The sequence below is a fragment of the Mizuhopecten yessoensis genome, unplaced genomic scaffold (assembly GCF_002113885.1).
Source record: "Mizuhopecten yessoensis strain PY_sf001 unplaced genomic scaffold, ASM211388v2 scaffold5965, whole genome shotgun sequence".
Classification (NCBI taxonomy): domain Eukaryota; kingdom Metazoa; phylum Mollusca; class Bivalvia; order Pectinida; family Pectinidae; genus Mizuhopecten; species Mizuhopecten yessoensis.
Window position 1 is genome coordinate 561,316 of NW_018406312.1, and position 25,952 is coordinate 587,267.

At 36.9% G+C, this 25,952-nt stretch overlaps 2 protein-coding genes across 2 annotated transcripts; one reads left to right on the plus strand and one right to left on the minus strand.

Annotated features, from left to right (window-relative positions):
• Positions 1–4,702: 4,702 nt before the first annotated feature.
• Positions 4,703–11,859, minus strand: LOC110451348 (actin-related protein 2/3 complex subunit 5-like). The gene is made up of 4 exons (XM_021499315.1): positions 11,653–11,859; positions 10,394–10,466; positions 9,704–9,880; positions 4,703–5,745 (listed from the first exon to the last, which is right to left on the minus strand). The coding sequence occupies exons 1-4, from the start codon at positions 11,790–11,792 to the stop codon at positions 5,683–5,685; spliced, it is 453 nt and encodes a 150-aa protein (XP_021354990.1). The 5' UTR covers positions 11,793–11,859; the 3' UTR covers positions 4,703–5,682.
• A 158-nt stretch (positions 11,860–12,017) lies between these two features.
• LOC110451349 (60S ribosomal protein L35-like) lies at positions 12,018–20,970 on the plus strand. Its single transcript, XM_021499317.1, has 4 exons — positions 12,018–12,088; positions 13,161–13,235; positions 15,191–15,252; positions 20,705–20,970. Exons 1-4 carry the CDS (start codon positions 12,086–12,088, stop codon positions 20,934–20,936), a joined length of 372 nt encoding a protein of 123 aa, XP_021354992.1. The 5' UTR covers positions 12,018–12,085; the 3' UTR covers positions 20,937–20,970.
• Positions 20,971–25,952: the final 4,982 nt, after the last annotated feature.

Sequence of the window (25,952 nt, forward strand, 5' to 3'; positions counted from 1 at the left end):
GTCAACTCTAGTTCTTACCTATAGAAACATAGGATATCTTATCATTTTGTATATCCCCCCCCCCTATATATTGGATTCCAAAAGGTACATGCCTGGCATTTGGATGTCCTTGTTAGGACTGATGCAGTTTTTATTTGTCAGTGGGAAATGTGTTGAGTAAATTTATTATGGAGATCAAACATTTTTTTTAAGCACTTACCATGTCATTTTCATATATAATCCTACATTATTGAGATGAACCTGTCCTGGCTTGCTAAGTGAGTTGGGAGAAGTTTAACCTTCCACGTCATGTGTTACAATGTTTCCAATGTGTTTGCTGTGTAAAAACACAAACGTAACATTTGCAGTGTGTTCGTGGTTTTTGATGGATCTGCATATTTTTAAGAGAAAACAAAGTACCAATCGCAGGCTCTGTTTCTTAGACGTGTGCAGTCCTGGACTCTTTTCATTCTACTTTTCCTGTGGGAATCACCAATTTTTGAGGACTGACTATATCTTTTAGTAATGGAACTCATCAAAAACTTGTAAAAATATGTTCAGGTCTCACCTGAAAAATGTATACAAAAATTACTGCAGGCATCACTTTCATGGCTTCATTTTAATAGCTAAATGGCCAAAGGGTAAAAGGTAGCTGTGATATACCTGTCACGACTCCGCCCCCTCCACGCTTCATGTTTAACCTAACGTCAGTCTGTTATTTTTTGCATCTGTATCACCTATCATATTTGTTTGATTCAGGGAAAGTTTCTACTGGGATGAAGATGGGACCATCTTAGGCATTAAATCTAGAGGATAACCTCTCATTATGTTTCATTAAATACATTCATTTTACCAGTCAAATCATCAAACATATCTCCAAGTGGGATGGATTGTTGAAAATTCAAGGCCTACTTTTCATCAAAAGCTTTTTGTGCAAAAAGGCATGACCATCATGTGATATATCAAGGTATTTTATTATGTAGAATGTTGCTTGTACATTTGTATATATGATATTTAACAACAACATGTAAAAAAGTGTCCATTTTAAAAGTATAATTGGAATGGTTGCCCTCCCTTATAAACACAATTTACTGTATACCAGGAACATTCTGCCCAGTCAAACTTTCGCCCTTCAGTGATGAAATCAAGTTTCGCTCAGTGTACATTTTGCCCTTCACATTGAATAACTAGGTATGTTAGATACTGTTTACTTACATTCACTGTAGTGATTCCTCATTAGAGAGGGTGAAAAAAGGTGAAAACTAAACAGCAGCCAAACATTTCACAGTATTCACTCATTCTATCTTCTCTTGCTTACATCAGAAAAATCTGTGATTTCGAGGCTTTTCACTAAAAATCTAAACAAGAATGGATGGCCTGAAATTTACAATTTAAATAAACCCCCTGATGATCTTTCCATCCATGTAGAGAAATTGACTGTAGTACGTCTAAGTCTGGAGAAGATTATTTTTGAAATATTGGTTAATTTTCCCTTTGGGGCCCCGCCTTGGCCCCAGGGGTTGGGGTAGAAATCCCAATTTTACATTTGTGTAGTCTCATCTACCAAGGATGATTCTGACCAAGTTTGAAATAATTCCATCCACTTGTTCTTGAGAAGATGTTGAAAATGTTAAAAAGTTTACGCACGCCTGACGATGATGGATGGAAAGCGATCAGAAAAGGTCTCTTGAGCAAAGCTCAGGTGACCTAAAAAAATCTAAATTACCTGAAAAGTGAGAAAGTTGTTGCCAAATAAAGTCTTTTCATTCCATGTGACAGAGAGCATATCCAGTTATCTGTGACAGTAGCAGGCCATCAGTAGCCTCCGTCTGGATGCAGGATGTCGGTCTCTTCCTTCCCGTAATACCGCTACTTATTTAATTTATACAACTTTGTATGTGGGAACAATTGGAGTACAACGTGTTGTCCTAGGATGCAACAAACCTGGCAGCCTCTGTGAGAGTCAACACTCATTGTGATTTTAGTCACTGTAGAATTATGGACATTGCTGCCAAACCTTTCAGGAAATGTAAGAAACCAAAAGTCTTCACAAACTCCTGACCCGACCTTTAAACGAAAACCCTTTCCAGGCTACAGGTAAAGACAACAAATACAAGTCCATGCAGTTACTTTTTTCAATTTTATTAGATTTAACTAATTTTAACCAGGATGAACTATTTATTTCAGTTTTTCGCCACATTAGTCTTATCAAAACCAAGATTCTCATTTATAATGTACAATTCTCAGCAAACAAAACATGTATCTGAAGTATTAAAGTAATTGTTACTCAGTCCTAATTAGACCCTAGTATATATATCTTGACTGAAATATTACTCATGTGTGATTAAAGGTGAAGATTTCTAGTATCGCAAAACGGTTTTCATATTCACATCTGTGAAGTGAATGAATTTCAAACAGAATGAGTTCATATTAGGATCTCCCAAAAATGGTTTTCATTTATGTGTAAGTGATATTCTGAATTTTTGGAAACTTGATTTTTATAAGTCATGATTGTCAAAAGATGTTTACATAACTGCACTGTTCCTTGGCAGGGTACAAGATTTTAATCACCAAGTCGTTTTACTGAGTGGCAGTGTTGGTACTGTGTATGGAGGAAGTGATAATTGGGAGTCCATGACCATTACTGGAAGTCACAGTTGGGCTGCAATATCATGTCAAATATTATAGAAGGTACCTAGGTAGTCAAGCATTTTCAATGCTCATTTTTTAAATGGAGTAAATTGACCAATACAATTGTGATAACTTTTAAACAAATTTTTAAATTTAATTTGTTGCATTTTAGAAAATTTCGTAATCAGGAACATATTTTAGCTTATGTTTTGAAAAGGTGAACCAAGACCTTGACCTAGATATCAAAACAACTCTGGCTGATGTGCAGGTTTTTTCTGTACATGGTCATGAATGAAATCTTAAGGAATGTTGGGTAATCACATTGAAAAGAACAAGCTTCCCTGTTTGGACATATGTGTGCTAGGAGTATACAATTATGTAAATGCAATATTTCCATTGTGACTTAAGCATGGAATTGTGATAAATCTGTTGATAAATATGAATAAAATTTTACAAACAGATACTGTTGTGAAGCTTTTTATTTAACGTCACCACTTTCAGCAGGATTGTTATGGCTAATTGTCCATCGGCCTGTTTATCCGTCTACAACTTTATTTTCAATCCATAACTTTGATCACTATCAGAACTTCGTCTTAACCAGTCTTTATGAAATTGTAATTTTCCATAAGAGAAAAACATCTGTCCTTTTTCTGATAACTCCACCAAATGTAAAGATCATCCAAGGTGGATTCCTTCAATGAGATTCGATTGTGATTTCCACTCATCAATCGCTGACGGATTAGATCCTCGTCTCCACCAAAATTAAAGTGATTCAGATTTGATAAGCTAAGATTCACAATTTCAGAACCTCCATTCTAACCTCATCTTCAGGAAATTATTCCCAAAATTTGAGTATAATCTTCTTTTGGTTAATTGGTCCATTTCTAGGTCATTCAAGGTCATTCAAGGTCAATGACATGCCTATATTAACGAGATTACAGAAGGATCTAAGCACTGCACATTATGTACCCACTTCATTGGTTCTAAGTTAAGATTGATCTTTTATCTGTTGAATTGGGTCTTGTAAACAGTTAATGCACGTTGTGGTATTTTATGATCAAAACTATAATCTGCTGAGTGTGACATTGTTCTTTCAAAGAGAGATTGTTGTTTTTAGCATAATTACTAACTAGCATAGTACTTAATGTGTAGGCTGCCTTGTGAACATTTTGTTTTTTCTGATAAGCCTCAAAACAAAACATGCAGAACTTAGGACAATACAAATCAACAAATAAAACTTAGTTAAGTCCTGTCCAGTACTTGAGAAATAGTGATAACAACTGTCAAAATTCAAGATGGCTGTCTGGTGGCCATCTTGTTTTCCTATCAGTACTTTCTAAACAAAAGTTGATGGCCAGTCAAACAGATACTCAAAATTCAAGATGGCCAACTGTCTGCCATCTTGATTTTCAAATTAGTCACAATATTCAATATGCATAACTTACAAACCATGGGAGACCTACATGTGAGATTTGAAAGTGATCCATCCTACTTTCTGAGAAATGGTACTAACAATCTTTAACTCTCAAAATTCAAGGTGCATTTACTGTTAACATGACTCGATCAAACAGATTAGAGAAAAGGAGAGAAAAGATCGAACTGACGAAGAACTAATGAAGATGGTACAGTGGTGGGCGCCAAGATCCCTCTGAGATCTGTCCGTTTCCCTAGAGAAAATCACAACAAAAAATCAGTTCAGGAAGAAAGTGATCAGGTTAGTTCTAGTCGATGCTGATTATGTATATGGTTTGAGTGTTTTAGTTCAATATTAATTGGAACATGTATAGTAATTAGTGATTTAAACAAGTATTTCCTAGTGTTGGTAGTGTGGAGGTATCGGTCATCATTAATGCAAGTGATATTCCTGGATGAATCTTGCATCGCCTTCAATGGTCTTGTGTTATACTAGGCAGGAGAAGCGGCAAAATGACACTGAACTTTCTGCATTCATGGTATAATGAAATGCATTTCTTCTGGTAATATTTAAGCAGCAGAAAGAAAGGTTCCTAATTATATTTAAATGAGTGATTTAACTGTTTTATTGCCGTGAAGATATATTTTGATTAATTGAGACAAAATGACAAAGATGTAGGACTTGTTAATAAATTTAATATCTTGTAAAATATTTATCCATAAACTTGTACACATTACACATAATATAACTAAGACTTGTATACAAATTCCTCTTACAATGTGGTTACGTATGCAGAACTCGGGATACAGACTGCAGCACATTAACATTGTACCTTTTTTGATAGTGACAAGGCAAGTTAACATTTATATATTGGTCGTGTCAAATAGTTCTTTATCCAACAGAATAATACCAGGAGTTTTAAATTATCACAGGAGATCGAAGCTACATTGTACTCAAATGACAATATCCGAGTGTGAAAACTCACAACCGAGTTTTCAACATGGGTGAAGCAAGTTGGTAAATCAGCATAAAATATCCTTAGAGGTATCGGTAACCATTCCTTTTCTGCAACTTTTGGCAATATCTCACAATCCTTGGTTTGTGTATACAGCACATTTTGTATTATTAATTCAATTGGTATTTTGCCATTGGTACATATCTGTAATCCTAGAAAAAGAATGGATATATGACGTCAAGATAGAATTTTTGTGATTAAGGTTTTACAAGTATTAATGTAAATCGGAATATATTCATATAAATTAAAAGCCACTCGCACTAAATGAAGACTCTCGACTCGTACACAGCAGCTGAAGCAATCCGGAGATATAAGTAAACTGGCATCATTTAATACATGATATGACAAGTACTGATGATCACCTACACACACATGTACACAGTAAGCTGATAGCCAGGGTAAGCTACGCTATACATGTAACTGGAGATTGTATCGGAGGTCATATACAGTCGGATACTGACACATGTTCCTACATCACCGTCTAAACACTGCATCACTGTGACCATGTATGGTTATGCCCAGCACCGGAGTACTGTGATAGTGTATGTGTTTGTACATGACTTCATCATGATTATAAAGTCTTACAGTTATAAAAGTCTTGGAATTATTTTGCACGAGACGTTTTGATCAAGTTTACGCATCATCACAGGTGTTTCTTGTCTGTCAGCACTCGTATAATACAGCCTTGTCCAGCCTTGGCAAACACCTGTAATACAGAAGGAAGTTTTTTTCTAGTCCAGAAGTTAAAACATAAAATCCTGAAATGAACATGCAAATATCAAAACTATCATCGTGACTCAAAGTCACTACAAGAATGACCCAAAATAATAGCACAGGAATAACAGAATAGTACATGACTCTATCATATGAAAAGAAATGTCCCACAAGAGGGTACAGATTTCAGGGCAAAAAACGGGACTTGCCAAAGTTTTCAAGCCCAAATTATGTACCCAAGCTAGGGTTATCCTATCCTAGTTATTTTCTCAAATTGCTTAAAAAGTATGATTTATTTCATCAAGAGTTAAATTAACTAGAAAACGTCTAAGACATAAATGCCCCCGCTCATGGATGGGACGGACATGGGCAACACTATATGCCCCCCCATTTTATGGCGGGGGCATAAAAATTAACAATTATCTATTATACCTCTAGAAAGAAAACATCACAGGTTGGTTTATTCAGTATCATCGTTAAATTATAAACACAACAGCAATACATGTAGACACAACATAATGTAACTTGATCAACAGAACACTCTTGTGTGAATAGAAGATTGAATGATGCAACTTACACCATTCTTTGATCTAGATAGGGATAGCTGCAGAAAATAATGGTTCTAACCTCTACACAAGATCTAGATAGGGATAGCTACAGAAAATAATGGTTTTAACCTCTACACAAGATCTAGATAGGGATAGCTACAGAAAACTAGAACACTGACAGGTCAGTAAAGGCCCCGTCTTGTGGCAATATATCCCCCATAATCATCAAGAAGCAATCTGCCCATATAGCTGAGCTTGACGTTTGACATTTGGACTTTAAAAAGAATCGCAAGGAATCATTTTACATGTACTATGATGTGAGTCTTGTTTCCTTCCACCTCCATATTTGCTGGGCTAACAGAAATGCAAATACCGGTGCAATACTCATTTGTTAGCTTTGATTTGTTTTATTTCACCTTATATACCTCCTCCATCAAGAGCCAGGGTCAAAGTCGGAGATCCACAGGACCCAAATGACCTTAACCATTAACCCAGTGACCCTGATCTTTGGTCAGTTGACTTATTCTTTAATTCCGACCAATTTTGCTTCTTAATATCATAACAAAATGTTCATCAGTGAAAAATACAAAACTCTACCTTGACCCTTTGGACCCCGTAACCTGGACCTAAGGTCAGTTGACTCTGTGTTAAGTTCCGAACAACATTGCTTCAAAATGTCATAACAAAATCTTCATCAGGGAAAAGGTACAAAATTTAACCTTGACCTTTGACCAAGTGACCTTGACCTTTGGTCAATTGACTACTTGTTTAATTCTGAGCAACATTGCTTCAAAGTGTCATAGCGAAATGTTCACCAGTGAAAAGATAAAAAAATAACCTTGACCTTTGACCAAATGACCTTGACATTTGGTCAGTTAACTCCTTGTTTAATTCTGATCAACTTTGCTTCACCATGTCATAACAAAATGTTCATCAGTGAAAAGATGCAAAATTTGACCTTGACCTTTGATTATAATGACCTTGACCTTTGACCTCGACTTTTTACCTCAGCGTGTCTCTTTGTTCAATTCCCAACAACTTTGCTTCATAATGTCATAGCGAAATGTTCACCAGTAAAAAGCTACAAAATTCGACCTTGACCCCTGACCCGATGACCTTTGGTCAGTTGACTCCTTGTTTTATTCTGATCAACTTTGCTTCATAATGTCATAACAAAATGTTCAACAGTGAAAAGATGTAAAATTTGACCTTGAACTTTGAACCTAATGACCTTGACCTTTGACCTTGACTTTTGACCTCAATGTGTATTTTTGTGAACTGAACATCTTGACCAAGTTTCATGTACATCGGTCAATAAATACCAAAGTTATCAGCCAGGAACAAAATTTGTGGACGGACAGACAGACAGACAGACAGAGGGATTACTATAGGGCACCCGTATCTCCGATACGGGGCCCTAATAATGGTTCTAACCTCTACACAAGATCTAGATAGGGATAGCTACAGAAAATAATTTTTCAAACCTCTACACAAGATAAAGATGCCTTAACTTCCTGCCTGTTATGACAGCATTTTCAATGTTCAGGCAGCACCATAAAAAAGTAAGTCAGGAAATCATAAACAAATACAGTAAAACCCCTCTTCCTCGAACTCTGTTTACTCAAATACCCCTCATTCCTCGAACAGTTAGTTTGGTCCTGACCGAGTTCGTACATATTTGTAAAGTTACCCCAGATTAGTTGAACCGTTATTCCTTGAACAAAAATTTGTTCCCGACTCATCATGGTCATAGTATTAATTCTATCTATTCGCCGAACAGGTGTAACCTGTCACGCCTGACAGATATTTTCCCTGTGATTATACGACACTTCCATCGACCAGGCTGCGGGTTAATTTTTTCCAGACGATATTATGACATCGATGATTTGACGGAAGTGTTAATTTACTGGGTGTGTAAAACCATATTTCGGCGTTGTAATATTAAGCAGAAATCCCAGTGGGGATTCTTGACCAACTTTAAAGATATTCAAACTTGAATACATCATGATTGTTTATTTTGTTATCAATCATAATATGATAACAAGGATTCAAGATTTTCTTCATTTCAAAATGGTCGAAGAGTTCCTCTCGTTTTTGATATTTTGTAAAATTAACGTTGCAGATTACAGTATGGCGGACTATGTCAAAACGACAAGTAAAGTATGTTACACATGCAGCTTTTTAATTTTATTTACTTTCTTAAAACCGGTTGCTATATGTTCTCATTGTTTAGATATTTTAAATTCTTATTAAATGTAATCTTAATTTAACTGTCCCACCTGATAAAAAAAATGACGATGTCGGTCGAACCTCGGATTGGTTGTATAACATGATGTAATTCCTCGAACTATTGATATGGGCCCTACGTGATCGAGTTAGCGGGGTTTACGGTATATTCTCTTTGGCTAATAATCTCTGTGGGTGACTAATAACATCATTTGGTAATTGAAGCACAATCTGTACGACCTGTTGCTAAAACAAAGGCAGTGTGGGCAGTGTGATAAAACAAGTTGATGATAATGTCACAATGTAGTAGGAACAGTATGATATGTAATCATCTCGTGTTAATGTGAAGTTGTCATTCATAAACATTTAACATCAAATCCTTAACTCATTCACCCCTGAAAGTTCATAATGAACTATTCCAACTAATGTAAAGTTGTCATTCATAAACATTTAACATCAAATCCTTAACTTATTCACCCCTGAAAGTTCATAATGAACTATTCCAACCATTGAATTGGAAGAGTTCAAATGTGTCTTCAGGGCTGAATGAGTTAATATTTAAATAATTGTTTGTTTGATTTTGTTTAACGTCCTATTAACAGCTAAGGTTATTTAAGGACGGCCTCCCCTGTGTGCAAGATGCATGCGTGTAGTGTATGTGTGTGTATTTTGGGAGGCTGCGATATGTTCGTGTTTGTCTCCTTGTGATAGCGCGGAACTGATGCCGACTTTATAGTGCTACCTCACTGAGACATACTGCCGAAGACACCCAGCAGGACGCCCCACCCGGTCACATTATACTGACAACGGGCGAACCAGTCGTCCCACTCCTAATTTGCTGAGCGTTAAGCAGGAGTAGAAACTACCATTTTTAAAGACTTTGGTATGTCTCGGCCAGGGGACAGAACCCAAAGCCTTCCTCACAGGGGCGAACGCTCAACAAATGGCCAAAAGTGAGGCATTGTCAAGGGAGACATTAGGAAGAAGAAAGTTATTTAGAAAGGAGAGAAGAGATAAGGTCCCAAATTTAGTCGCCTCTTACGATCATGCAATTGGGGGCAGCAGGTACAATTCTTACGCCCTACCTGCAGGGACTATTTCAATAAATACTGTCTAGTACAGATAATAAACTAAGACAGTGTTGTTTGCTTATCTACCTCGTATAGTTGTACTTACTTTATCATGCCAGCCAAGTAGACTTGCACTGCTATTCTCTGTTGGGAATTCAAAACCTTTGTAAATATATTTCATAAGAATATCAATAGACTTGGCGTCCAATGTCTTCACACAGCTTTCAATCTCGTTACTCTTGAAAGACTGCAAAACTCGAACTACAAGATTTGTTGACTTGTCCTGAAAATGTAAAAAGAAACTAATCAAAGCCTGTTAGTGAAATAATCATTGTTTTATTATCAATTAGTAAAGCATGTTTTCTAAACAAGAATAAAAAGAAATTTTACAAAACTTAAATGGAAGCATCCTAGCATCCAACTATCCTATCAAGAAACAAATGATATGTAACAAGTTCTGATACCTGAGTGTACAATTTAGGTAAATTTGAAGAAATTCTGTTGTGTTGCGGAAAAGACAAATGCTTAATGAAAAACAACTAATAATGCTGTATAAATGAGAGCATCTTTTTGTAGATATCTTGAAATATTTTCTAACATCTAAATAATTTTACAGCTAGTTTCCAAGGAAACATGATAAGAATGCAAACTTTCTTGTCCATGATTGGAAGACGAATGTTTAAGTAGCTAGCCATGACAATGTACTGTAAAGTATGTATGCATATTGTAGGTGAAAGTATACTTGCCATGGTGATATTTTACATTTTGATGCCATATATCTATCCTGTATAATTACCTTAAGTGCTTGATTTTTGCGTCCGATTGGAGGGTTCTTTAGGGCCGCTGCCAACGCTTCCTTCTGCTTTGATGTAATCAGTGTTAAGGAAAATCATTGTCAATAAGTGATAAGATGATAAGTTTGTATTGCAACTAACATATCGTAATTTTAAAACATATTAGAAGATAATACAGTTTAAGGATACTCTCAATTCAGACACATTTTCATGCAATAGATATAAATACTAGTGTGCAGATAAATAACCATAAAAAAATGTAACGAGTGGTTGGTCACCCATCCAGCTACTGACCACGCACAACATTGCTGAACCAGTGAGCAGGTCCCGAGTTATACGGAATCGCTGGAAAAGCTAGCTTGTCGGTAAGGCAGTTTTTTCCCTTATATTCCTTAGGTGTTAGGAACACCAAAGCACTTTGCTACCAGACCCTCACCCGCCCCCTGGTGGAGTATGCCTTCACAGTGTGGGACCCAGGACAACATCTACAAGCTGGAGGCAGTGCAAAGAAGATCGGCTCGCTTTGTATATAATGACCATTCCAAATACACCAGTGTCACACCATTACTCCAGGAGCCGCGGTGGCCATTACTTTCAGAAAGGAGAGCACGCTGTAAGGGAATCATGATGTACCGGATAGCGCTATATCTTGTTGATATACCATCTGCACAGCTACAGGCAATACAATCATCTAGCAGAGGACATTCCAGGAGAGACATGGTCCCCTTCGCCAGAACCCAGCACTCTTTCTTTCCAGACACCATTAAGTTATGGAACCACCTACCACAGCAGCTCATGGACAGCTTCAAGATAGGTGTCCAGTAGGTACAACTGCGCTAGATGACCCTCTATTTAATCACCGATGTGCATAGAGCACCAAACTACCTCACACCGAAGATGCACATATACTGCAGAACGTGATTCTCCACTAAGAGGACTGTACTTTGACAGTAGAAGAAGAAGGTTATGTATAACATGGCTGTTGGTAATTATAAGTACAAAGACAAAGTTCCTTTATGCATTTTGGAACAAACATTGGAAAGGGTTTGATTCAAGATTTTGTTGTTGTTGAAAATTCCTTCCAATAAATATGATAATCTATACAGTACTGTTACCATACGCAAAGTATACAGATAGACACTGCTCTGACCAAGAAGCTGGATCAGCCTACATTGACGTCGACACCACATGAAAACTGACATGAATCATACGGAAGTGATATATGTCGTGCATGTACGGTAACAGTAACTTTAAAGGATATTGAGCAAGTAATGTGTTGACTTCTCCTTCATTGGGACCAACGTCTACTTCCTGATCATCTTCTTCATCTTCATATAGATCTTCGTCGAACTGGTCGACATTCACCTTCCTAAATTTGCTAGCACCAGTGTTTTTCGACATTTTCGGCTCTCGTGTCTATCTGGATGGACACCCACACCCCGGAAATAAAATAAACTTCCGGTTCTTACCCTATATCTAGTAGTCCGTAATATATATATATACAATGAAAAGTATAATTTCCTACTATTCACGCCATTGCTATTGAGGTATGTTTAATTGAAGTATTGTTTAGGTATAACTAGCACAATCAAACTGTATAACAACTCTCAAAATCCAAGCGACGTACCGGATGTCCATACATTTTGGGGTAAACTTCACTTCCGTCCTTTTCTATACACACTACGATTGCCACCATGGTATGGAATTTTGCTACATAAAATCTGCTAACATCTGGTTTTCTACACATCGGTCACGGACAATTTCTGTAAAAATTGAATAAAGCATAACTTACTTATACACAAACCTGATTAGTTTCTGTGTGACAAGAAGTCTTTCGTTTAAAACTTGCTTTTAATAAACAAGTCTTCAAAATTTTCGTCTGCTGAGGAAGGGTAGTTGTTTACCGACAGTGTGAAACTTTCAGTTAGCGACGTTATTCTGAGTACACATTCCAAACATTTTACACGCTCTGGGGATAACTGTTCCTCAAAACTACCTTTGACCAAAGAACTGCCTTTCTTGACAAACTAATGGCACACATGACGCTTAACTGATCATGGAATGTATTACTCGACTCGTTGGTGAACTGTGAAAAGAACGATAATTTCCAGAGTAACCCAACACAGTTTTGGAAATGTGATTAGGTCTTCAGCGCACACCGCGATAAGCAGTGCTCATTTGTGAATCAATTTCGTGTAACAGAGCGCATGATTAATTAAATATGAATCACTACCTCCGCATGGGATCGAACCCGGGACCTCTGGCTTACTAGTCTTACGCTCAACCGATCGAGCTAAAGAGAAGTTCTCTATAGCCGAGCGATATATTGCGGCTAGTATTTACCAGGGTTACATACTCCCCCTTCCAGGAAAGAACTCGTCCTCGAGTTTTTCCAGGGGTAACAGCGATGCTTGTGGAGCAAGGCCGAGTATTTTTCCCGGGTCCCTACGTGGGCGCCAATGTAACAGAGCGCATGATTAATTAAATATGAATCACTACCTCCGCATGGGATCGAACCCGGGACCTCTGGCTTACTAGTCTTACGCTCAACCGATCGAGCTAAAGAGAAGTTCTCTATAGCCGAGCGATATATTGCGGCTAGTATTTACCAGGGTTACATATATATATTCTGGCGCCTGCAATTACATTCAGTTTTGGCGTACTAATGCTGACCCGATATCCTCTGAATGAAGATGGTATCTTTTTCATAAACTTGTATTTAAAAGACATCAATTGTGTCGTAATGCTATGGTATCTTCTTTTTTACAGGCTAAAGTTAAGGCAAAGGAACTCCGGGGCAAGAAGAAGGAAGATTTGATGAAGCAGCTGGATGAGCTCAAAAACGTAAGACTGCATGACTACTGCTGGCTGACGCGTCTAAATACCCAATACTATCTAATGCTACCCCATGACCCAGTTATGTAAATTATAAATGGGAGTAATTCAAGAATGTAAATTATAAATGGGAGTAATTCAAGAATGTAAATTATAAATGGGAGTAATTCAAGAACATTTACTGATGCAATGAGGGTGGAATTGACTAACTCAAGACAACAATTAGCTGAATAGACGTGCCGCTGCTGGGCACACTGCACAATTGGTCTATAAAATGTGCTAGTTGGGCATGATTTTTCTGGTACCGACGCAAATTTATGCTAGTGTGTGACCCTTCTCTGTTACAATGAATTCTAGACTTTTTTGGCACAAAGATGTTTGCAATAATTTTGATGGTGAAATCTCAACATATCAGTTCACCATAGTTTGAATTGGGTACCTAAGAAAGGAGGTTATAGTACTTTTACATAAAGACGAATAATGCTGATGAACCTTGAAGTATAAAAGCATCGACACACAGGACACAAAAGTAGTGTTGAAAAAATTGAAACGAGGGGGGCCAATTTTTTTTTTCAAATTATCCAAAAAACTTATGGGAAGTACACCCGTCTTATTCTTCTAAAAGTAGAATCTAGGTACTGAAGTACCAAAACATATGTACCTTGACTTGAGATGTTTTTGGCTCTTAGGAACAAGCACACAAAAAGGTAATGCAGAATTAACAATGCAAGGAAGGACCACAGGTTAAAACCGTTGTCCTGTTTAAATAAGATGGTCATCTGATCTGTGGGAGGAAACTGGTTTGAAAATTCCTTTTATTCTTGAAAAGATTCAAGACGCTGTCTCCCCCATACAATTAGCTTACAGTGAAAAGAGGTGGAATGTTATCAAAGAGTTTAGATTTGACTAAATGATTGGTAACACAAGAGAACAAATCAATATGTACTTAGAAAGTTTAGGTTTCATATCATGACAACAGAAATAAATGATGTAACTATATAGAAACAGATGAACTATGAAGATTTTACCATTGGATCGATAGGACTGATGTTTCTGTTGATCATGATGCTTTTTATTAACTATCTCGGCAATCAATTATTTACAGCAAATGTGATTTTTAGCTCACCTGGCCCAAAAGGTGAATGACCTTCACCCACACAGGGGTCAAATATGTTTAAAACCTTTGATAAACTTATTTTGAATAACCGAAAGGTCCAGGATAATGATATTTGGACAGAAGCATGCTGGGATTGAAGGCTATAAACTCTGTTCAAATTAATGTCCCTGCGTGGCTTTCAAGGTCACATGCATCATATGTTTAAATCTTTTAATAGGTTCTTGTGAATCAAACGCTGATATTTTGCCTGTAGCTGTATTTTAGTCCACTTAAAAAAATTACAAGTGTGAGATTAATACCAGGTGAGCGATTCAGGCCCATTGGGCCTCTTGTTAAAATATGTGGTGGCTTAAACAGGTTAGGCATAAGGGTATATATGTACCTCGTAGTGTAACTTTATTGGATTTAATTGAAAGAACAACACCCCTTTTTTTCTCCTTGAGATATAAAAGAATTTTGTGTGTTTTTATTTCACTTTTAATATTCCCAATATCAGTAATAAAATTGTAACTCAAATGGGTAACGTTGCCCAAATTCAGGATTATTACCCATATGTGCTGTTGTACATGAAACCCAAGGCAACTTGTTTAAAAGAATCAATAAGCGGCAACTTGTAATTCAGCTTAAAAAGTAGCACGGAAAGACAAATTTGTAAATTTCATAATTTAGGGAGTTGGAAGAAAGGAAGTGGTGTTCTGATTTCCCTTATGACCTTATTTTTCACGAAGTCCACTAAAGTTTCTGACGTAATTTTATATAAGCAGGGTACCGGTGTGACCGTCAAGATCTTTGTTCAAAATTGTGTACCAGTGGAGTGCCTCGTTTAATCCAGTATATTTTGTTTTAGGAGCTTGCTACCCTGAGAGTTGCCAAGGTGACTGGTGGAGCTGCATCAAAACTGTCCAAGATGTGAGTTTTCGTATGTTCATTCACCCAAAGTTAAGGAATTCTCAATGTACAAATGCAAACAATATTAGGAAAGGGCTATCGTGATTGCAGTGTTGTTTCCTTAACTCATTCACCCCTGAAGACACATTTGAACTCTTCCAGTTTAGAGGCTGGAATAGTTCATTATGAAAATTCAGGGGTGAATGAGTTAATCCAGCCACATTCTTTGCCAGAGTAATAAATGGATTTTGAAACAGCTGGATTAAAGAGGCACATTCTGCAAGGTATGAAAAGAGCAGAATAACGTTATTCAAGTATGGATATGGGGTAGTTTTTGACTTCAAAGGTACTTCATGGATTAATAATAGGTACTACCAAGTTTTAGCTTTCATCATGACAACAGAAATAAATGATGTAAACTATAGAGACTGATAAACTATGAAGATTTTACCATTGGATCGATAGGACTGATATTTCTGTTGCTCATGATGATAATTAATTGGATCAATCTGAAAGCTACTTGTTATTATTATAGTTTTGTCCTCGCCTTTATTTAGAGCAGGCCACGGTAAAGCCATTGTTCTATTTTTTTGTGTACAGGTTTTAAACATATTTGGGTGGAATGTATATGCTGTAATATTTATGGTATAATTTCGAGGGTTTTAGTAAAACCCTTTGAATATTTCCAAAAATCTTTGTTGGTTGTTTTTTTCCTGATTTTTTCCAAACAACTCTATCAATTTATGTTGACCCAGATTGTACAATTGGGTATATTTTTGGAGAGTGAAGATAAATTTAATAGCATAGTGCATTTGTTGTGCGTTTTTTTTAAAGCATATTCTTTAACACATGGGATCAAGATCTTCAAATTTGGTATGTACAGGTAAACCTTCAGTGAAATGGTGTCTCGAACCAAATCCAGGTTACTGACCAACATAAACTTTTGACCTACATTGAAGAACTTGTCAGTAGCTGTTTTCGATAGATTTTTTATTTATTTTTGCTGGTTTTGATATCTTCCCCATCTCTTCCAACTGTCGTTTCTAAGGAAGTGCTGATATTTTAGTTTGTCCTTGCTTGGTAACAAGTTTCTCGCTGGGTATAAAAAGCACAAGGGCTGTCACAATATATCGGAAAACGGGTATATCGCAATACACTAGTATATTGTACTGTACCACAATACCGAGATGAAATATTGCTGTATTGCAATATTTTTTTAAAAGCCTATTTTTATGTGTTTTAACTTTGCAAATTACTACAAATTCTAACATATGTCAATAAGCATAAAACAGGCTTTTAATAGTGTTGGGAATAAGTTCAAATTTTGTAATCATTCGTTGGTTTGACAAAAATCTTAAATCTATAGGATCAATATTAAACATGATTAAGTTTCCTAACATTCTGACAACTTATTATAAAATCGAGCCCATCTTTCCTGTGACAATATATCGGGATACGTATCACAATATATTCACTCTGTATTGCAATATATCGTGTGACACCCCTAAAAAGTGCATTATTTGTTCAACGTGTGCATAAGGTACTACACTATATATATAAATAAAACAAAACACAAAGACTAGTATAATAATATAATATATATATATTAATCTTATGATGATATATTAGCTTTCATCATGACAACAGAAATAAATGATGTAACTCTAGAAACAGATTAACTATGAAGATTTTACCATTGGATCGATAGGACTGATATTTCTGTTGATCATGATGATAATTAATTGGATCAATCTGAAAGCTACTTGTTATTATTCTAGTTTTGTCCTCACTTTTATTTAGAGCAGGCCACGGTAAAGCCATCAGCCTATTAATTTTGTATACAGGTTTTAAACATATTTGGGTGGAATGTATACAAAAATCTTCAATCTATGTGATCAATAATATTAAACATGATAAAGTCTCGTAACATTCTGACAAAAACTGATTATAAAATCGAGCACATCTTTCCTGTGACAATATATCGGGATAAGTATCGAAATATATTCACTCTGTATTGCAATATATCGTGGTACACTCTTCGTGTATTGTGACACCCCTAAATAGCGCATTACCTGCAAACTGGTTATCATTTGTTCAACGTGTGCGTAAGGCGACACTACTATACAAATATATAAATAAAAAACTAAAAAAAAACTAATATAATAATATATATATTAGGCCAGATTCCCACGTGCACATGTTCCACATTTTTGATATCTCGTCCCTTTCTGGTGCTTGTCTCTCGTTGACTCACTTTATGTGATAGTGCATCTTGCGCAAGAATAGGTCCTCTACCTATATTTAGTACTTAAAGAGTTTTCTAGAGGGATTCTTCTCCGATTTTGGTTATCATTTGGCGGGTCGTCGTTGTGTTTCATTGAGTGACTAGTCATCTTAGTGCACTTTCGCTATAGAGCAGAGCCAGCGAGCGTTCTGATATTTAGACTATCAGCGTCCCTTGTCCACGATGCTCTCGGCTTAATTGCTGCCTTCGGCTGTTTTTAGCCGAAGGGACTATTGGTTTTATATAATGGCTATATTTTCAATTATAGTATATCAGTTCTATCTCCTTGTAATATGATGGTAATGTACATGTAACTGTTCTGTTTCACTGTGTCTTGATAAAGGAGCGGATCGCTTCGAAAATTTGACAACCTTAACTTGTCCACACTGTTGGAATTACTTCTTTGCCCCATATATTAATTTTATAATGATATATTAGCTTTCATCATGACAACAGAAATAAATGATGTAACTCTAGAAACAGATAAACTATGAAGATTTTACCATTGGATCGATAGGACTGATATTTCTGTTGATCATGATGATAATAAATTGGATCAATCTGAAAGCTACTTGTTATTATTATAGTTTTGTCCTCACCTTTATTTATAGCAGGCCACGGTAAAGCCATCAGTCTATTAATTTTGTGTACAGGTTTTAAACATATGTGGCTTGAATGTATACAAAAATCTTAAATCTATGTGATCAATGTTAAACATGATCAAGTCTTGGGGCTCTTCAGGCAATCACCTTGCAGAATCCGTCCAACTTTAAGACATTAAAACTTAAATAGGTTGTGATCGTTTATTTCGTTATCAATCAACATTATGATTACAAGGATTCAAGATTTAGTTCAAATTTTGTTATCGACGGTTGGTTGGCAAAAATCTTGAATCTATGTGATCAATATTACACTAATATAATATCATATTTATATTAATCTTATAATGATATATTAGCTTTCAGCATGACAACAGAAATAAATGATGTAACTATGTAGAAACAGATGAACTATGAAGATTTTACCATTGGATCGATAGGACTGATATTTCTGTTGACCATGATGATTATTAATTATATCAATCTGAAAGCTACTTGTTTATTATACTTTAAAATCGTCTGAAGAGCCCCAAGATGGGCGAAAGCGCTAGCCGATTAAACTAGTCTTCGTGTTTTGTTTTATTTATATTTTTACCGTCACATGGACATTTAAAATTGTTCAGCGTTATATATATATACAACACTTTCACAATTTTTTACTGACATTTTGTATCTTCAGAGCTGCCAACTCTTACGATTTAGGCGTAATTATTACGATTTTGAGGTCTGAATTACGCTAGTAGGATTTTCTAAGTAAAATTACGATTTTTAAAAAAATCCGGAATTTTTCCGTTTTTTTTGTTAGTTTTGCCGTTATCCGGTCCCGATGTCCGTTTTCAGTATTATAATCGCAAATCAGATACACACGTGCGTTTGCATCAATTCTCGAGATAGGCTGGAGTTAATTTAATGTGAAAAGGACGTTTGTAGATGAAGTAAAATGGCGGAAAAACGTGTCAAACTGGACGGGCAAGAAGACGTTTCTCCTAGGAAAAAAAGGAAATTATCCATTCAGACGTTTAGAGGGGAATATCCGAAGCTGTATCCGGACATTGTAAAGTCTGCCAAAGGAACTACTTATGCCCGATGCATTCCGTGTTGCTGTGATTTTGTGATTTCGCACGGTGGCGGAAATGACATAAAAAGCATTTGAATACTACCTGAGATTACTATTTCTTAATCTCTAAGGTTGGCAGCTCTGTATCTTAACAGTTGAATAAAATTGAAATGAAACACCTTAAAGATAGCATTTATCTAAGAAAAGTAGAAGTAGCAGTAAAATACGATCAATTAAAATATCTTAATGCACAATCCCTGCCCCTCCCCCAAAAAACTGCCCTGAAAAAAGCAAACATAAAACTAATGCTTATGCTTACCTTTTAGATATCCAACTAGTTATAACCTCCTGTGTGAAAACAATACTAATTCCAATCATTTCCATGAGAACGGTTCAATGATCTTTCATTGTTGACTACACACCTGGGAGTGTCGCATTTCGCACATGTTTTGCTAGTAAGTTCATAATAAAAAAATTGTGTGTTGGTGCAGTTCTATGCACGTGAAAGAACGATGATATATATGAGATTTATAGAAGTATTTTCAGTAAATTACCTCTTATTTTGGATACACAATTTTCAAGAATGTGCTATAAGTAACAACCAGCTTGGCAGTGTTTCAAAGTCTTCTGGTGAGTGCGTGTGATTTTTGTGTCGCCTGCGAAAAGCTGGTGACACATAGGTATTGCTATGTCGGCAGCGGTGTCCGAACAGAGATTTTCGTGCGATAACTTGAGTTTCCTTGGGCCGATTAAACTACTTCATGCAGTGCTTCCTTACCAAAAGTGCTTGCTTGGGATTGCTTTTCAGGTCAAAGGTCAAGGTCGCTGTTACTATAAATAGAAACTTCACTAAAACTGTATACTGGACGGCTTCGATCTACCACTTGACCCACCGTGTATACCTCTGAAATGCCGTCTTACTCCAAATGTTATTGACAACACTAGCTGTTTAACATCATAATCCACAAGTTTATTCATTTATTTATGGGAAGCTCACCCACAAATCATACAAATTAAACTTGGAATTGAGATAATGAGTATCCATAGCAAGTTCCTTAAAACTCAGAATATTCTTCCCAGAATAACAGATTATATAACAAAATGATGCCATCCAAAAACATAATCTATGATTATTGCTTACTTTTAGCATTATTTCTTGAAATGAAAAGTGTATCTATTTCTTCGTAATCTCCCAGCTTCCTGAGCAGGCGACACATCCACTTCTGTGGAATTCTTGTTTATATTGGTTGCTGATCAGGGTGCGCAGTGCATTGAATCGCACAACTGTCAGTTGTAGAATGATAACCGGTTTAACAAGTAATGCGCTTTTTATACCCAGCAAGACCCATACTTGCTACCAAGCAAGGACAAACTAAAATGTTGGCACTTCCTTAGAAAAGATATTCGGGAGAGATTGGGAAGATCTCAAAACCAGGGGGGAATATTTTGAAAACATGTTGTTTTTATGTAAATTGCCGATTTTTTTTTTATATTCTTGTTAAAGCAGCACCTTTATTGTTTTTGTCATTTCAGTCATATTGTACGCAAGTCGATTTCCCGTGTATTGACCGTCATTCATCAGACACAGAAAGAGAACCTGAGGAAATACTACAGGACAAAGCGTTACAAGCCCAAGGATCTTCGTCACAAGAAGACACGTGCTATTCGTCGTAAGCTCACTACTTCTGAACTTGCTCAGAAGACGAGAAAGCAGCGTAGGAAGGACAGTCTCTATCCCATGAGGAAATTTGCTGTAAAAGAATAGACATGTTACCTTCAAATAAACCATCGGGGTAAAATTGTCTTGTGTTTTTTGTTGACCATAAATTTACAAGGGATTATGGCCTAAAAATGTAAACAAGCACCATAAATGAGACAAAACACGGAAAAAGGTTTCTATTCAAATTATTCTCGAGTGATTTCACTGCACTAATTGGGATGATCAACACATTGGACTGACAAGTTCTTGTTATCATTTCGGAGTCGATTTTAAATCCAATATGGCAGCTATTTTAAAAATTTATTTTGAAATTAACTCAAATTCTACTGGAGCGATTTCACACGAAAACTCGATGGGTAAGATAAGTGCACATACTGTCTAATTCCTGTTTCTTTGGATTCTATTGGAATAAAAATATGGCAGCCATTTTGAAAATCTAGTTTGAAATTTAAAACTTTAATTCTAATTAGCTGATTTTGCCAAAAGTATGAGGGAAATCAGCACATTGTCAGATGTTATAAGATAATTTTGAGTAGATTTTATATAATACGGCAGCCATTTTGCACGTATATATTTGAAAATGCAAGTTTTGCTGAAACCCAGTGGAATCGGTGCATGGTCCTGACCATTTTGTTACTTTGGAGCAATTTAAAATCCAATATATCCGCTATGTTAGCCATTTTGAAAATATATTTGAAACTTTAAATCAAATTCTACTATATAATAATAAACAGCATTTGATATAGCATCCTATTTAGCGAATATAAGCCACTCTAAAGCGCTTTACAGTACATGGATATACAATTAACATACAATGTTTGAGGAATTCGCAGGAGCTGCCTTAACGGGTGCTAATGACTAGTCCTATGCCACCTGGCTCATATCTCCCTATGTGTGTGTGCTGGAGATGTAATCATGGGACCGTGCTTCCAAATAGCATAATAAGCCACTCTAAACAGCTTTACAGTACATGGATATACAATTAACATACAAGTAACAGTTCTCAATACAATGTTTGAGGAATTCGCAGGAGCTGCCCTATCGGGCGCTAATGACTAGTCCTATGCCACCTGGCTCATATCTCCCTATGTGTGTGTGTGTGTGTGCTGGAGATGTAATCATGGGACCGTGTTTCCAACAGCATCATTTTTTGTGCCACCTTGCTTCGTGCTACGGCACAGATACCGCAACATCCACCCCAGACCAATTTATGCTCCACCTGGGTTGTTGGGAGTTATGTGGGCTGGAAAAAACACTTTCTCTGAATATCCATGCAGACAATGACTTCGGGGATCTAGCCCTGGCCGCCTGCGTTGAAGGCCGGAGTGCTGACCAATCCGCCCTTAAGATTCATAAATAGATTCATAGAGACTTGATTAATTCTGCTGAAACTATCCACACACTGTTCTAAACAATTATTATTTTGGAGTTTAATTGAAATTAATAAGGCCATTTGATTATGTTTTGTATTGTTTTTTAGCTCGGCCCGAACCGAAGGGCCAAGTGAGCTTATGCCATGGTACAGTGTCCGTCCGGCGTCAATATTATATTTTAAACAACTTCTTCTGAATAACCAAAAGGCCTAGGGTGATGATATTTGGCAAGAAGCAAACTGGGATGAAGGGCTACCAAGTTTGTTCAAATAAATGACCTTCACCCATTTTCAAGGTCACATGGGTCAAATCAATCTGATTAAAATCATCTGTTACATTGCTCCGGCTGAACATCTGAATGTGCTGCGGTCAGGGTCACGTTCAAGTGACCTTTAGATGAACCAATCAGAGGCGCGCTGGCAAAAGTTTGCCAGCCAATCGGAATATCGTGGTTAATTGATAAATAGCGAGGGGTATCGAACAGATAAGTTTTCCAAAACAAATATGGCGGCGGGAACTGACGTTTCTACGACGCCATGGAAAACGTATCCATTGGGTAATAATTGCGTAGGCAACACCGCCATACAGTCTTTCTTCTCTAATAAAACTTCGAAAATCTTTTTCTGTTCGGGTTTCAGACGATCAATCTCAAATAACTTCAGAACTTTCGCATCATTCTCATCAATGTCCGCCATATTTGTTATAACTCCGAGCGCCCCTTTGAAAGAGGGTCACTGATTGGTCAAAATTTAATGAGTATTTATAAATATAAAGGTCACCTGACCGCGGCACACTCAGATGTTCAGGCGTAGTACGAAGTTAACGAAGCCATGTAACATGATTTTAATCAGATTGGGGTCAAATATGTTTAAAACATTTAAACAACTTCTTCTCAATAACCGAAAGTCCTAGGATGATGATATTTGGCCAGTAGCATGCTGGGATGAATGATCTTTACTTCTATTAAAGGTCACTGAGGTCAAATATGTTTAAAACCTTTAAACGACTTCTCAATTAGCCAAAGGCCAAGGGTGATGATATTTGGTCATAAACAGGCTGGGATGAAGGGCTACCAATTTTGTCAAAATGAATGACCTTCGCCCATATTCAATGTCACAGTGGTCAATATATGTTTAAATCTTCAAATGACTTGTTCTGTATAACCAAAAGTCCAGGGCAATGATATTTTGCCAAAAGCATGCCGGTATGGAAGACTTTAAACTCTGTTCAACCTAATGTCCTTGTTCGACATTCAAAGTCACAGGCGTCATATGTTTAATTTTTTTAATAGGTTGTTATAAATCAAACACTGATATTCTGCCTGTATATTAGTCCAGTTTTAAGATGACAAGTGTGAGATTAATACCAGGTGAGCGATTCAGGCCCATTGGGCCTCCTGTATTAATTAACTTAAAATTCTATTGAACCAATAATACCGAAATAGGCATGGTCCTGGCCCATTGTTCTAACTCTTGGGCTGATTTCAAAGGTAATGTGGCGCCCGTGATAACCTTTTCGAAAATTTATTTTGAATTGAAAGCTCAATTTCTACAGAACCAATTTTCTGAAAGTTGGTGGTAGCGTTCAGCACGTTGTCCTGGCCCATTCTCGGTATACTCCCGCAACAAAGTTAGGGGTGGTATACTGGAATCTCTCTGTTGTCAGGTCAACTTCTCCTAAACTTGTGCATCGATTTTAAGGAAGGGCCAAGTGAGCTTATGGCATGGTGCGGCGTCCGTCCCGCGTCAACTTTTTTCTTTAAACAATTTCTTCTGAATAACCAAGAAGCATATGATAATGAGATTTGGCCACCAGCATGCTGGGATAAAGGGCTATCAAGTTTGTTCAAATGAATTACCTTTACATATATTCAAGTTCACAGGGGTCAAATATGTTAAAAACCTTTAAACAACTTCTGAATAACTAAGAGGCCTAGGGTTAAGATATTTGGCCAGGAGCATGCTTAGATGGAGGGCTACCAAGTTCGTCAATGAATGACCTTGACCCACTTTTAACCGCGTTCAACATTTAAGGTCACAGGCGTCATATGTTTAAATCTTTTGATAGGTTCTTAAGAATCAAACACTGATAGTCTGCCTGTAGTTGTATTTTAGTCCACTTTTAAGATAACAAGTGTGAGCTTAATACCAGGTGAGCGATGCAGGCCCACTGGGCCTCTTGTTATATGACTTGTTCCATCTCAATTAAAGGAAACATTTTTTTCTCTCTCTATATGTCGATTTCGGAATAGGGTAGCTTGTGGGGGATATCTTCGTTTGTCCTCGTCCACACGATGCCTCCTCCGACAATTAATGAAGTATCTTGTATTTAATATAATGTGTAATTGTTGTAGCCCTATCTTTATCAAACCATTGTCTAGAGGAAAATTTGCTGTGTGTTTGAAAGCTGCTCGGTCAATTAAGGAATCATTACTGGTGGGGGACTATTAATTGCTTTGCCTTAGTTAGCCATAAGCTTACGGTTCTAGTTTACATGGGGCGGGTATAAGCTAGCCTTTGTCTTACAGTTTTAGATATTTTTGTTACGCTGACTTGTGATGCCAATTCTTCACGATAAATGTGATTCAAAAACATAGTCTTCGGAATTCTAATACGCCGATGACAAAACACCTGTCCATCTGAACATGGAATTTTTGATTCCCACAATCAATCTTTCACCTATCTTTCACCTTTCTTGATTTGGAGTTCTTCATTCAGTATACACAAATCGGCTGGCAGTGTTGCTGTTAGTTCCCCTTGTCCATAGACTTGAATACGCTGTAACCAAATCATCGCCAGTTAATCGCGCCGGATCCTTGACCTTGTTATAATGTAATGAGTTTTTCGATGTAATAATGAATCTACTCTTCGGCAGGATGTGCTGATGCTTTTTTTCGGATTAGGAAAAAAAGAACCGGCATCCTAAAAAAATACCAAAATATCGAAGTTTCACCAAAACCAAAGTTGGAACTCGAAACAAAGGAAAGCTTTTCGTGATTAAGACCAGGTGTTCGGTAAGGGTAAGCGTCTTCTGCTTCATCGACGATACCTGCCTTGTAAATGTGATCTTAGATGCAATGTGGAGAAATCAAGAAGTGTAGACATGCACCTAAATCGCCATTTGACTGATGCAATGACGTGAATACATAGTATCACGGTGCTGTATTTGAGGATTTCCCGTCCTTCCTGCAGGTAGTATTTTTGTTCACAGTATAGAAAGTCATTTAATTACCTAATTGGAAGATCCCCTGATTGCAATACATCATTGTAAGGATGTTTGTACAGCAAGAGCACGTCTGCAGCAGGCCCGATTTGATGCACCAAATGATCCGAGCACATATGTATGATCGGTCAATATTTCAAAAACATGTTGATGAAGTATAAGTCAACATTGACTATCTGTGTTATAAAAAGTACCGTGATAATCCGTTATGAAGTGCCGAATTTAGACATTGCTGCCGTTTATTAAACACTTTCATATTTGTTTGACAGTTGCGGTCGATGGTTAGTGAACAATCATGTTCGTTACAAGTTCTTAATGGTTTTAAACGGAAAGGACTGTTATACCTAAGTATTTTATCAGAGACGTCATAAAAATTCGGTGTTAGAGATTTATTCACAATATCTTTTAATCGTTCAGGAAAGGAGTTCGTCTGATTCCCCCCAATCCCCCCCCCCCCCCCCCCCCC